At 42.6% G+C, this 15,040-nt stretch overlaps 1 protein-coding gene across 5 annotated transcripts in view; it reads right to left on the minus strand.

Annotated features, from left to right (window-relative positions):
* Positions 1-463: 463 nt before the first annotated feature.
* Positions 464-15,040, minus strand: part of NRG1 (neuregulin 1) — a 179,061-nt gene continuing 164,484 nt past the window's right edge. For all 5 annotated transcript variants that reach the window (XM_059492730.1, XM_059492729.1, XM_059492728.1 and 2 more), the window contains 5 exons: positions 14,771-14,873; positions 11,006-11,132; positions 10,354-10,484; positions 9,661-9,864; positions 464-5,745 (listed from right to left, as the gene is read on the minus strand). In XM_059492730.1, coding sequence (XP_059348713.1) covers positions 5,094-5,745; positions 9,661-9,864; positions 10,354-10,484; positions 11,006-11,132; positions 14,771-14,873 — 1,217 coding nt within the window. In that variant the 3' untranslated portion in view covers positions 464-5,093. The remainder of the gene's footprint in view (positions 5,746-9,660; positions 9,865-10,353; positions 10,485-11,005; positions 11,133-14,770; positions 14,874-15,040) is intronic.

The raw sequence follows: 15,040 nt of genomic DNA on the forward strand, positions 1-15,040 counted from the left end.
TATTTCTGTCTTGAAACAAGAAGACCAGGACCACTCATTATATTTACAACTGGCACAAATAATGATTTTATACAGTGGCATGGTGGTGTCATCTAAGAGTTCCCAGTATCTGCTTTGCTTTATTGACTGTTGCTGAACAGTGAGGTGACATATTTGTAGAGCAGCCTCCCACAGTCCCAAGACTGTGTCATTTCCGCTCCCCCAACTCCTCCCTCTCCCCAAACCCCATCCATCTTAAGTAGTAATGGTCAGGGTAGAGCTAATAATTCTAACTTAAGAAACTAAAAATGTTTGTAGGAGCAAGAGTGTCTGCCAGAGACCCCCACAGGGATGAGTCAGAAATCTCAAGGAACAGTGGTCCACAACAATAGAACAAGACCTTTACAACAGTGTTTGGATACAGAAAGATGGTAGCTAGTGACCTGGCACAGTCTGCTGAGCAGCTGGGCCAGGACCACACATAAGCAATTTAATCCAGCACCTCTTTTACTGAAAATGAATAACAAAACCTTAATAAATCGACAATTACTTATTGCTGTATTTGGGGTAATAAATTCTTTAGTTTATCAGTAGCTTGTGGCTTCCACAGCATGTTCTTTGAACAGTTTGCCTTTCAGTTACATCCCCTTTCTCTCCTGAACAATAAATTAGCATTCATTTTTTTTAAAGGAAAAGAGGGGAAAAAGAGGATATATTACAATTTTTTCAAAGCAAAAGGAAAAATGCAACATCTTTTTGACATATATCTTAAAATAATATGAGGATAACTTTCTCTGAGTGTTAGATGCCTATGCATAAATAATAAAGGATGTTATGTTATTTACAGTGTTACACAATAAACTAAGAGCGTCTCATTTAACACAATATCCATAAAGACAGTAAATAATGAAAACATCCACATATGTACAAGACATATTTACAATAGAATAGAGAATTACAAATGATGATAATTGGCCATGTTCTTTGTCTGCCCTTCTCTGCAGCATTTCATAGGTGCTTTTATGTTTCTTACTAGAAGTAAGACCCAGGTAATGGTAAGTAGCCACACTGCAGGGGCCAAGAAGTGCTCAACAGGCTGAGAGGTGTGTCCTTTGAGGAGACACCAGTTTGGTATCCTGGATGCTCGGGAAACTGCTTGCAGTGTGTGTGAGAGAAGCAGGGAGATGCAGCATTGTTGTTTTGGAGTACTGGAAAGAAGGAGCTTTCCTGTTTCCCTGATACAGGCAGTGATTGACCTCTTAAACCTGGGTGTGTTGGGGTGGCTCAAGTGAGGAAGGGAATAACTGGGCCAAAAGGAGGGAGCAGGCTTTTCTCTGTTGCATAAGAACCTGTATGGAGCTGTAATGATTTACACCCCTTAAATAGGCAGGCTGTACCAGGTTGTGCACAACATTATCTAGCTATACACTCTTGAAAGAAACCTTTCATGTTGGAACAATTCCTGCATATAAACACATACACAGGAAAAACTCATGGCTCAAACTAAATGACATGGAAATAAACCAGGACAATCTTAACAACTCTGCCACCACTGGAATATTTCCCCCCTCTTTAAAGTATGTTTCTTCTTGCCATGACTTTCAGCCAAAGAACTGGCAAGCATCACACAGTGATGGCTCAAGGGTGTTGGGACTGCCTGGCTCAAAGGTCTGGGAAACAAAGCAAAGATCCCCAGCAGGGGAGCTGGCCTTTTCTGTAGGCACTTGCTGGCTCTGCTCCATGCTGCTGCAGCCTCCAGCCCCTTGGCCAGCAGGAACTGGCTGCAGCCTGCCAGCAGCACCTGTGGCCAGGTAGACTCACTAACTTCTGGGCGTGGACCTGACTGGTGTGAAACACACTCACAGTGTGATAAACACAAGCTGAGAGGTGAGGGTCAGTGAACTCTTCCCGCTTCTGTGCGTGCCAAGCCAGGGCAATTCCCGAATTCACTGCTGCATGAATTGTGCCGTAAGGCTGGGTTCTTCACAAAGATCTAAGGGCTTAGGCAGCCATATCCCCAATTGTATTTTCTTGTTCTTAGGTCCATGTGAAGTCTCCAGCCTAATTTCATGCTTGCTCTATAACACACTGTTATATATTCCGAGGGGTAGGAATATCAGGAACTGCACAACAATTTGACTTTGAGGCACTGCAACACAAGAGGTGTGACATTTTCCCCTAGACCTATTCCAAACAAATCTCACATGTACAGCTCCCAAGTATGGAATTGCTCCTTCATTTTGTACTGTCCCTCCACAATAACAGTGTTAGTAGTCAAATAATCTACTCAACATCAAGGCTTGTTCCCTTTGCATCCTCATTAATCTGTCTGGGCTATTATAGATACTTAAACGAGAGCTGGCCTTGTGGTTGATATATGCTGGAGGAGTTTACAAAAGACCTGTCTTATAATCTCTATTCTGCCACTAAGATGGGTGATTTTGGGGCAAATCTCTTGTTTCTCTGCCATCCTTTTTCTGTCTCATCTGTCCTGCAAGGTCTTTGCAGTGTCAGAGGCCTTTCTGAAGGGAAGATATTCAAGTGCCCAAGGAAACTCAACAGTGCAAATCTTTTGGAAACTCGTGGCCTTCATTAGGAAAGCCCACCTGACCCTCTGTACTACTGAGTTGCAGAGTTACTGGAGAGATGGATATTCTGCTGTATGGGATTGCAGATAAATAGGCATGACTAAAGGGATGAAAATGAGAATATAGCGTATAGAATTTGTAGAGAGCTTTTGTTTCAGTCTGCAAAGGCAAAGTGTGTTCAAATACACACAGGGAAAAATGGCAAAGGGGACTTAAGTCCAGACAGTATGTATTTGCCATCTTCCACAGATTTCTCAAATAAGCAGTGCCATTTCAGCCACCACATAGCCCAAAGCTGTGCTAGTTTCCTAGCCTTTTGGTTCTACCACTGACATTCTAGTGGACAACTTGTTTCCTATACTAAGGTTTTTTTTTGTTATTTTTCTGCTGAATCTGGTGTTCAGGTAGACTCACTTGTGTTCTTACTAATGTGATATGGTTATTTATACAGTGAAGAACTCACTGATTTTTGTCATCCTGGCAAAGATCTTCTTTTGCTATACTTTGCTTTCAGCTTCAAATCAATAGGACACCTTGTTCAGCAAAACTCTTAGGCACATGCTTGACTTTTTGCATGTGCTGGATGTGTCAATGAGAGTCTAGCACATGCTGAAGGTAACTTTTGCTGGGATTAGCATAAGCATATGCTTGAACAATTTACTGAGTAGGGACTTTTTTGCAGGTTTGCATCTCACAAATTTTCCTTGATGTATTTCTCTTCATTTAACTAGGACCAGAATGTGGCCCAAAGGATGAGTGTAGTTTGGCTGAAATTATTTTTGTCTTGACAGGGCTCTTATTTAGAGCTCAGTAATACCTGTAAAACACATGTTCTCATTTTCAGAATCCCCAGAGTCTAGGAAAAACATTTGTTTTCCACATCAATCCTGAGTCAATGCTGTGCCAACTGAACACACAACAAAAAATCAAAAGTATAGAAGAGGCAGAGTGACCCTGACTAAACTGATAGGAATTCAGTGCAAAAGAGTCCATTTGTTTCTGTCTGGATGGATGCATCTACTCCAGCACTGACAGCATCCTTGTTCATTACTAGTCAATGACTTCAACACTGTCACTGGCTATATAAACACTGATATTAAATAGTCACACATGGGTTACTAGGGCTGTAACTCACATGGTGTGCTTGCCTTCATAAATGGGCTCTGCATCAGCCTTGCCTCTCTCAACCCAACTAATGGAGTCAGTAAAGGTGAGTGGAAATAAACTCCACACATCTGCTTTGTCCTTCCTACGTGCCTATACTTTTTAACCATTCAGCAAATCATGTTCTTCTTCCCTGAAAGGCCTTTCTTTGTCCAAGAGTAAGCCTTACTCCAACAGCAAATCTAACAAGGTATTGCTAGAAGCTTGTCAGGGTTCTTTCTGAGGAAGGAAAAAAGGGGAAGAAAATTGAGTGGAAACAAAAGAATAAGTAATGTATTAGAAATCAACATTAAGAAATAGAGGTGAAAACTGATTGCACTTTTATTAGTGGCATTTGTTTTCCAGCTAGATCTCTTCCTTGCTTGATTACAGATATCTATTATATTTGCCCCATTAACATAAACTAATATAAATGTTTTCTCTTTTTTTTTTTTTTTCTTTTTTCTTCTTTTTTTTTTCTTTTTTGTTTGAATAGAGTATTGGGTTCAAAGCCTCAGCTAACTTAAACCCATTTCCTAAGGGATAACTAGAACAATTAATATCTGGAAAATAATGAAATGGCAGCTCCTAGTGATTACAAGCTAACCTCTGATTAATAATATATTTGGTTTAAAATCACAGTATTACTTTCTTTCTATAAGTAACATTACTTAATGCAGGTTGGCTTTTTTTTGTTTGTATGTTTTTTGTTATCCTGCTGTAATTAATAGTAGCATGCTGTTGGACCTACTATTATCCCAGTGCTCAAAGAAGCAAACCTTTTGGCTGGCAGAGAGCAGACAAAACTCATCTCATATACGGAAAGCAAATAAAAGTTCTCATATAAGAAAATTTTTTTTTTTTACTTTTTTAAATATTTTTTTAAATCTTTTTTTTTCCTTTCTGACTCTGTGTGTGTGTATATGTGTGTTTTTCTGGTGGAATAGGGTGACAGTGCCATTACAGGGCTTTCTGATTTCGAGACTCTACAGCAAGCGACCAGAGGGACTTCTGCAATTCTTGCAAATCATACATCCAGTCATTATAATGCCGTGCACAAAAAAGCTAGGACAACTGAGGGCTAAAAGGTTTTGCAAAATACTATGGGACAGCCGTCATTGTAACTGTACAAAACTTGCTCTCAACTTAACATAACATAAAGGCACCATTGATATCTTTCCCCATTTTTGAAATACTGTAAAAAATTGCTACATATGGCACATAACACATTTGTACATACGTATATTTAATTTATAAAAGTTTTCTTCCCCTCCTGTTTTCTATCAGCGGAATTGCTAAAATAAAATAAATTGTTTAATTTAAAGGTGGAATACTTCATTATATAAAATAAAGTTTTACATGTGAATCTATGTGTTTTATGTTTTATACAGCAATAGGGTCTTGGTTAGCTATCACACTGGACAACCTTGCTTGTAACTCTTCAGGTGTGGAGAAGCGATTTGCCGGGTTAGTCCTGGTTTCAGCCAGCCGGAAGGCAGTGGCTGGCTCCAGACCGGCTGCCCCGGGGTTCGGTATGCTCAGGAATGGTGTATCCTCACCTATTCTTTCATCTTCCGTTTCGGTCTCAGAGCTGCTGCTCTCAGAGCTCGTGTCAGAGTCCACTTCCACCCTGCTGGAAATGTGGCCGTTGGGCTTTGTTCTTTTGACCCTCCGGCTGTTGGTGAGTTTCTTTGGAGGCTCCTGTGCTGGTTCGTACTCCTGCGTGGTCTCGTACTCCTCGTCCTCCACGATCCGCAGAGGACTTGGTGGCAGGCTGCTGCTCTCATGGGTGGCATTGTGGTGAAAGGAGTTGAATTGCTGAAGGTGGTGCTCATACTTCTCATGCAGCTGCAGCGGAGTCACCAGGAGCAGAGGTCGCTCTTCTTCTATGAAGGGACTCACCGCCACGGAAGGGATGGAGACGGTCAGGCTGGAAGCCGGGGGTGACATTGTGGAGGGGCGGGACTTGGGAGAAGTTGGAGTGTGAAAATCAACGGGTGACATGCGAGCTGGTGTGGTCATAGCTGAGACATACCTGAAGAAAAGAGATGGGGACAGGTTGTGAGCACAGGAGCAGTGGTGACCTGTAAAAACAGCAGCTCACGTGGACTGGGAGAGAAATGGCAAGGATTCCCTTAAGATCCCCAGCATCCTCACACAGGGCTACTAAGGAACCTTTCCTGTTCCTATTAATCCTATAAACTTCTGATTTCTGGGACTCTGGGCAAAGACATATGAAAGCAGGAGGAGCACAGCAAAACTCCCAGAGCCCAGCCATGGGGATGCTGTAAATTTTTTACCAGAATAACTTTTTGGAATGAATCCAAGAATGGGATTCAGAGACAGACAGGCTGCCAGAAACAAAACACATTTGCAAGTATTTTCTCAAAAGGAAAACAGCTGCTGCACTTCTGGAAAGACTTGACCAGAATCTGGGGTACATGCAAACAGACAGGGGGAAAGAAAGGAAGGGAACTGAAGGACAGTCCTCTTGGGGCTTCACCCTCTTCTGGCAACCAAACTGTCTCAGGCTAGGGAGGAAAGTAATGTTTGAATAAAACATAGAGCCAGATTCTGCTAATTTTAATCACCAAGAGTAGTCAGAGATGCATTTGTGCTGCTCCACTCCTGGGTGCTAGTTACCCTGGCTAGTAGATCTATCTGCAAAGAAGCACAGAGTATCATTTGTCCTCATATGGGAACAAATGCTGGAAGACAGGATTGTCTGGCCTAGTGCCCATGTCTTCTCTGCAAAACTTCTCCCTGTTCTTGTGGGAAGCATAGTGGTCACAAGCGATTTCTGAAAATGAAGCTCAGGTGCCATTGCAGGGTTTGTCCCAAAGAAAGAGAACAAAAAATGTGAAGCTCCCAACTAGTTTTAATCAGTAGACATGCTACGAGGTCATGTGGATTCATGCCAGGTGAGGATCTGCCTAAAACCACTCAATCAAAAGCACAGTGCCCAGCATGACACTTTGCATGGTTGGGCTTTGCTTTTATTCTTATCCTAAATTCACCAGCCTGAATTTCGTCTGTGTCTAAAGTTAAAATTGTTCTGAGCACCATCACAGGCCCATTGAGAAAAGCTGTATGTCTACGACTGATGTAGTTTAGTTTTCCATTAGTGGTTTATTTATCTGAGCCTGAAATTATCAAAATAAACCTGAATCCATCTTTCTTATCCAGCTATGACTCAGTTGCACATATTACACTTGACAAAAATGGAGTTACAGGAAAAGGGAGAAAAAGGGACGGATTCTGGACAGATGTGCAGCAGCATAAATTGATTTCACTAGAGCAAGAGAAAGGAAAAAACCAAACCTGGAGTTGTGCAAAGGAATTAATCAAGTTGGTTATAAAAAGGGCAATGAATAGGTCTGTGTATTGGATGAATTAAGTAATTTTTCTGCTTCCATGAGTGAGCCTTTCTATCCTTTCACATTTTTAATAGGCATTGTCTGAAAAACTGAAGCCTTTCTACTTTCCCAGTTGGTACACTGTTGGATATATGTGACACACTGGATTTTAGCTAAACTGTTCTGTTAACCCATTGAGTTGGTTAAATGTGTTCAATGTACTGTGCAGGCTTCCAACAGTGTCAACTTACACTGGAGTGTTGCGCATTCACACATTTCTGGTCTGTTCCCCCACTCCCTAACAGAGCAGTGCTAACTAGCTGCTGTCTGCAATCTGAGGCTCAGGAGCTGAACTTGTGCAGCTCTAGCCCATCCTGAAAGGAAGGTTAAAAGGTGATTGATTTATCCAGCCTCATGGCCAACTATGCTGGCTCAGTGAAAGGGGATCAGAGCGTACCCATGGCCATCCAGCACACATTAACTTGTTATATGCTGCCAGCTTCATCATATAGTCCAGCCTTTTGTGCAGAGATGGTGTTTTTTGATCTTCTCTCCTGTAAGACAGCTAAGGACATCCAAGACAAAACTGCTTGTGCCCTCTGCTTGTGTACACAGGTGGCAGGGCATGGGATCCAGCAAGTATATGGGTAATGCGAAACACCCCTTGTAATGTCAGTTCAATTTAATTTGAAAATTGAGGGAGTAGAGCCTTGGTCTACCAATTCTCAGTACAGCAACATGTGATGGCTTCAGGAAGTAATTTGTCAGCTCCTACATTCCTTTATGTTTCTGAGTAATTTTTAGTTCCAAATAACTCTCACTTTCTCCCTTATATGCACAAGCCATCTCAGGAACAATTGATGATGTATTTCTTGCTTGCTAAAAAACGATGAGGCCTGCCATTAATGCCCAGGGAACTATCATCTCCCATGTTCCAAATTTGTGATTGCTTCAGGCACAGGCAGGGATGTCAATGCCTGAGGAATTATCACAGAAATGTTGCTGTTATTGACCTATATAGTACAACCTTCAAGAGACAAAATAATTGATGAAATGCCTTCTTTCTTCTTAGAGAAACAAAAAGGAATATGGTCTCTCCTCTCCCCCAACTCCACCCCCCCAGTTAAATCTAAACAGTTTGTATTAGAATGATGCTTTGGGTGTCCCATGCAATGCAGGCAGACAGCAGGAATGGTCTTCACTTTCCACATGCAGATGCCCAAATATACTGAGCTGTACTACTCACCATTGGCAAGCGTGTGGCCGTGCATCCTGCTCGGTTCCCAGGCAGGAGACAACATGGTATTTACTGTTACAGGTCCTGATCCAGCAAAGCACTTAAGCACATGTTGAGCTCTACCCATGTGAGTAATCTTGCTGATTTCAGTGGGCCTACTTGCACAATTAAAAGATAATCTTGTCAAAGTGCTCTGCTGGATTGGAGCCATGGCTGTTTATGTCATGTGAGCCACGTATCTTCAAATTAAATTCCGTAGTAAATAACACAAAATTTTTAATGAGAGGGTAGCTTATTATCCTTGGTGGTACTACACTCAGGGTCCTTCCTCAGTGGTCCCTCTTCCTGCTGCTTAGCAGTTGTTTGTGTGGCAGAGGGAGCACCACAGAAATGACGTTTGCTGTATGTGCACATTCATTTTTATGAAAACCACAATTTGTCTCCTACACAACTCAGTCTCCTTGGGGATTGCCTGGCTGCATTTCTGGCATCATGGACACTCCACAAGGCCAAATCCCTTGTGATTTCGAAGTCCTCAGAGAATTGGTCCATAACCTTTTGTTTTCCTTTTATTCTGCCTATGATCCCAGGGATAAAAGCTCTTTTTAAATGTCTTGTTTCTTGTCAATATTTCTGTTGCAATTCTGGGGCCATCTTGAACTAAAATGCTAGTCTAAACCTGAGCAGGATTTTTTCAGTTAAAGTTTTTTTGTGACTGATGTACTTCTAGGCAGACCACAGCAGCTGAGGAACCAATCTTTTAAGAGAAAAAGAATTGGTTGGAAAAACTTGGTTGGAAAACTCCTGGCCAGGTTTATTTATAACTATTCCAGACTTAATAATGACCTGAGCCCTTCTGGCTTGCACTTTCTGTTTCTTCCTTTATTTAATAAAGGGTTAAGGGGAGTTCAGGAGCTGGAACAGTCCAGAAAGTGAGTGGTGGCATAAATTCTGTACTGCTTAGGAGTCCTTAGTGCCCTCCTCCTGTGGATCAAAACATTACTTTCTCACTGCAAAATCCGTCAGTCTTCTCACTTGCATCTTCTAAGAAATTGGTAAGTAGGCAAAGTTCTGTTAATAGTTTCCAATGGAAGTTTCTGACTAATTACTCCAATGGAGATTTTCCAAATGTGAACTGCTAGCTAATAGGACTAAATTCAGCAGAGGCAAGAAGGGAAGAAATGCTTTTGGTAGACTTTAAAACTGCTACTCAGCTCTCCACCTTTAAGAATAAGGAGATGCATGCCCTACATGAACAGCTGCACTGCCGCATTTTCTCCTGTGCTCCCAAGCTTTGAAACCACCTGAGAAAACACCAGGTCTTGCGAGCTGAAAGCAGTGGGGTGGTTCGTCCTACCTTTCACTGTGAGGAGAGTCTCGGTAGGAATCGGGGGTCTCCCTGGCGTGCCGGAGGAAGCAGTTCCCTTCCCGTGGCCCGCCAATGCCATTGAGACGGCCCCGGGGCCCTGCTGGGCTGGCGTGCCTGCTGTTCTCCATGGAGGAACTGACGAGCACCGAGTGGCTTTCAGAGAGGATGCTTTCAGTGTGGCCATTGCTCCAGCTGGAGAGCAGCAACCAGGGAAAGAGAAAGGGGGAGTGTGAGAGTGGGCTTTGGCGGTAACTGTGTATGAGCAGAAGTTTAGACAGGGAAAGGAGGGGCTCTGTTGCCACACAGGATATACCCTTCGGGTGGTTAACTGGAGCTGCAGAATTTAGAGAATCCACAGGAATCAAGGTGATTTTGCATGTATGGATCAAAGGAGAGGGAAGGAGGGCTTTGCAGTCATCAGAACTGTCACTGATTTAGCAATTTGCATATATTAAAATTCAGTGTGACAGTATTGGAATGACATTCAGAAAATAAAGGTCTTTGTCAATTCCTGGGAAGATAATTAGTTAGGTGATATGACATCAAATATTGTTAGCCTTAAAATGAAAACACTATGAAGGGAGCATATATCTCCCCTGCTTTGTTGTTTCACACATTTTTTGGTTTTACAACAGCAACAGATCAGACATTACAGCTGCTATTTGCCGTCCCCTCTAGTACCTGTGGCTAGATGTCTGGGTGACTGTCACAGAGTGATGTGTAGTTGAGGTGTAGTGGCTTGTAGAAAACGAGGTCTCTGTTTCTCGCTCGATGACATGCTCACTGGAGATTACATTTTTTGAAACGTACTGCTGAAAAAACCCAGACAAACCTCAGGTTTACAAACTGTAATTCACAGCACATTTGTAGACATAATTCCCAATCCCTCCTTCCCAGATTTCAACCTTTTACATGTGCCAAAGCACAAATTTTGTCATTTAAATACATGCAGAAACCATACTGACACACTTGAGGACATTCATGTACACCTCTGTGTACATAGCCCATTGAGACTCAAAATAGGAGGAGACAAATGATGAAAGTAGCAAAGGTCTGCATCACAAACAAGCTATAAAAACGTAGTTAACAAGGGAACGAGTCCCAGTAGACAGATGTGTGGAAAAGCAACCTCCCATTACCATCAGATACACCAAAAATACTATTCTCTGATGGAGAAGATGGCAGCAGTTTGTGATAGCAATTTTTTCTGTGTGGAGAAAGCCGAGAGAAATCAGTCACCAGCCTGCAGCAGCAGGTAGATGTTTAAAAGCTGTGGGGTGAGCTTTCCTGTGGCACTGGCAGCCTAGGCTGAAACAGGTACAGTGAAACCTACATTGACGAGCTGGACGTTATCAGGTGGTGGGTTGGGGTGGTGTGGCCCATTGGCCATGTTCATCACGTTGTTCCTTTCCGAGCGCAGGCTCTGACGAAGGCGATCATGCAGCTTTTTCCTCTGCTTCCTGTGCACGAACACAGAAACAATTTTAATAGAAAAAAGGAGAGCAGCTGCACCTCTCAGCATATTGATGTTGGTGATAATAATGTAACATCACTTTTTTTGCCAGAATTTTCTCCACTGCTGCTAGAGCTCAAAGTAACTCTGAAAACCACAGGCCTAATTGCAGCTGGAGCTGTGGGGACTTGCACAGGGGGAAAGATATTTGGGATCCCTTCCAGGAGTCAGCAGGACAAGGGGGGACAGGAATAAGTGAGAGGAAAAGGGAAGCCATTTCAAAGCAGTGCTCTGTCTTAGGAGGAGAACTTTTCTGCACTCAGAAGGGAGGGGGGAGATATTTTAACCCAGGCACTTTGACACCCTCACAAGGGCCAAGGCAGAGCTTCTGACAGCCCATCAAGTTACACCTCTCCGTTCACCACAGACAGCTGAGGTGTCTGTGCCTCAGGGCTTGCTTGCAGACACTGGAACATGGTCTTTGTGATGTGGCAGTTACACATTTTTTGGAGGGATTCATCACCTACATCAACAGTGTACTTCAAAGACATAAGTATGTTATAGAAGAGTGCAGACTAAGCCTCAGAAATCCAAAGTGAGAGTAAATGTCATAGGCCCGAGCCTACAGACCTCCTGGCAGCTCTGGAAGGTTTTTTGTTTCAGCAACATCAGATTTGCTCTGAAGCCTAATGATTACCAGGTGGATGCCATGGGTGCTAATGCATTTAGTAGAACTATCCATGTACTAATGACATGATCTCTGACTGACTTTGATGCTTCTACTGTCTCCTGTCCTTAGCTGCTGTTTCCCTGCTTGCTAACAACGTGCAAGTCCTATAAGGAGCGCCTGAGGGAGCTGGGGATGTTCAGCCTGAAGAAAAGGAGGCTCCTTCCTGCAGAAAAGGAGGGGTTACCTTCTCACTCTCTACAACTGCCTGAAAGGAGGCTGTACCCAGGTGAGGGTGGCCTCTTCTCCCAGGCCAGTAGCAACAGGAAAAGAGGAAATGGTCTCCTGGGCCAGGAGAAGTTCAGGTTGGACATCAGGAGGAATTTCTTCATGTAAAGGGTTATGAAGCATTGGAACGGACTGCTCAGTGGGGTGGTGGAGTCACCCACCCTGGGGTGTTCAAGAAATGACTGGTCACTTAGTGCCATAGTCCAGCTGATAAGGTGGCGGTCATTCAAAGACTGGACACAATCTCACAGGTTTTTTTTCCAACCTAAATGTTCCTGTGATTCTGTAATCCTTCCAGCTCTCCTCAGAAGAACTTTTCAGAATCATTACAAGCTGTCAGTAGCAAAACTTACAGCATAGTAAAACCTGGCTCTGCAGAACACATTAATTAAAACACCAAAATAAATAACCAGAGAAAGGGCTATTCAATTTCAGACTTAATTTATGAATGTTACCCAGTTTTCTCTCATTACACTGGAGAACTTCCACCACACTCTCACAGAATCCAGGGCAGTGAAGGGAGGATGCAGACTTCAACACACTCTGGAATGCATATGACTTTGGCTGTAGCAAAAGCTAAAATACTAAGCTGTATGCAGATAGCGATGGCAGGGTAGGACAGCGTAAGAGATAACTATTTTCAATCCTGTTTTGAACTCAAAGGGGACTATTTCAAGCTTTACAGAAAAGGAGGAATAAGGAAGTGCAATAAATATGTTGAAGCTTGACAGTAATGAAGCCTAAAGACAATGAAAACATGATTTGACATACAGCATTTCACATATTTTCTCTGTGTGTATGTGTCTGGATAGTGGAAGATGCTTAATTTATATCACATCACATGAATGGCATATGCAGATACATCTGTCTTGGAAATGCTCCTGTCTCAGAAGGATACACTCTGTGGTTCATGTGGACTTTATGCTTTGAGGATAACCAGGGATCATCTTGGGACATGTAAGCAGTTAAGGTGATAGAGATATTTGAGCAGTGCCAGGAGATATCTGAGCTACCCAAACACCTCCTGGGTTGAGAAGCAGCACTCAAGCAAGGTTTTAACTTGATTTAAAGCTCCCCTTCATGAGGCTCTGGAGACTGAGAACAATCTGAATTCCTGAATGTGGTAGAGAAAGCGAGTTCTAGAAGGAGTCTGAGTTAGTCATCCACAGGACTGAAATCCTGGCACATGTAATCTGGGAATCTGTCCCTAGAAATCTGCATTATTCTACCTTCAGCGACCAGTGTATTTGAATTTGCATGCTTTTATGTGTGCTGGTGGTCCTGTAGTAAAAGGACACTAACTAAAAAAATAAATTACTCTACAAAACTGAGATGAGAGAATAACAGGTAAGCTAGTGTGTACTTAAGAAGCTTATATATTCAATGTAAATGATGTGCCAATAAAGTACCTCTGAATTAAGACTTAGTATCTGAAGCTAATGCCTTGGCAATTTAGTAGCAGTATTTCTTGCAGGGAGACCAACAAAATGTAAGCTATTAAGATTATTACATTGGTTGTTCTAGCACCATTCCAAGATTTATCCTGGTTTCTGAGTTTTCCCCTATTTAGGGAAAAGAGCATATGCAAGTCACCTCACAGATACCAGTCTGGCATCACTGCTGCATTTGGAGGGCCATGTCCTGGCATGGGACGCTCATCAACTGTTTTTGAAAACAGTTAACTTTTGGTTCACAGTGATTGCTGATGTCTGGGACAAAAAAAACATCCAGACCCCTGATGGATTCTCTGGGCTCTTTATACAGAAAATCTTACTTCAGGATCTCAACTAAATGTTTGTTGAAATACATGGGGATGTGATTTCTAAAAAGCAGTAATTGATCTGATTTTTTATTACTGTTTCAGCTGCTCCCCACTGACCACTGGCACAAGGTTATGGGTAGGAGCAGCTGTGTGTATGTGTCTGGACTCTTGCTGAGCGGAACAAATCATCTCCCTCCTCCCCCACTTTTAACACATCCATTACTGGTGGGCCTTAAAACAAAAATGAACTGCCAATCAGGCCTTGAAACAGTAAATCAGGTTTATACAAATGTGGAATATTTATGATAAGGTCTTTCTGTGTTTTGGTGGGGAGATTTATAAAGGCAGCCAGTTTTGGCAGCAGAAATTCTGCTGATGTTCTGTGTAATTTATAGTCCAGAGCATCTCATGCATGTTTGAGAGTCACCCCCTGTAATTCAGAGACTCACAGAACACATTTAAATGCCTACTTTTGCACTGAGAGCGCTTTTGTGTTCAAATTTTTGGCCTTTGGTGTATAGTAACTTTTACCATCATTAATTGTGTCTCAAGTACAAACAAATTAGGCTTATACATAAAATTCACGGCTGGAAAGCAACGTGATTCCAGGGTTGGAGTTTGTTCCTTTTCAACAGGGGAAACCAGCTGAAATGGGTGATAGAAAAGAAAGAAAACAAAAAGAGACAAAAAATTTCAAATTATATTTGAAGACTGAGAATCTTTCAGATACCTCTCTTAATTTTGCTGTGCTGATGGACATGGAGACTCACATTCATCTGGCTTGGACCAGAGCACCCTGGTCACATGTTTGTCTCTTAAGCTCACCTCTAGAGAAACCCAGATACAACCTTATGCCCAGAGAAGCTACAGTCAACTGGGAAGGCCCTGACCAACAACCACAGATACAAAATAGAAGAGAAAAGTTTACTTGGTTTTGCAGTAGGCCACCACACACATGATGCCAACTACTAGAAGAGCAATGCAAATGCCAGTTATGGTCAGCACCCGTTTCTGGTACAGTTCCTCAGCTTCTAGAAAGGGACAAAAACAGAGAAAGTCACAACATGGAGGATGGCTAGGCAAGGAGCACACAGTCAACAGCTGTCATGCTACAAACCACCGCACAGATTCACACAGCCACACCAAGACACAGCCACCACACTTCAGGCAGACTCATTATTGACTGCAAGAACAGGAC

This window comes from Ammospiza nelsoni, chromosome Z (genome assembly GCF_027579445.1).
Source record: "Ammospiza nelsoni isolate bAmmNel1 chromosome Z, bAmmNel1.pri, whole genome shotgun sequence".
NCBI classification, from domain to species: Eukaryota; Metazoa; Chordata; class Aves; order Passeriformes; family Passerellidae; genus Ammospiza; species Ammospiza nelsoni.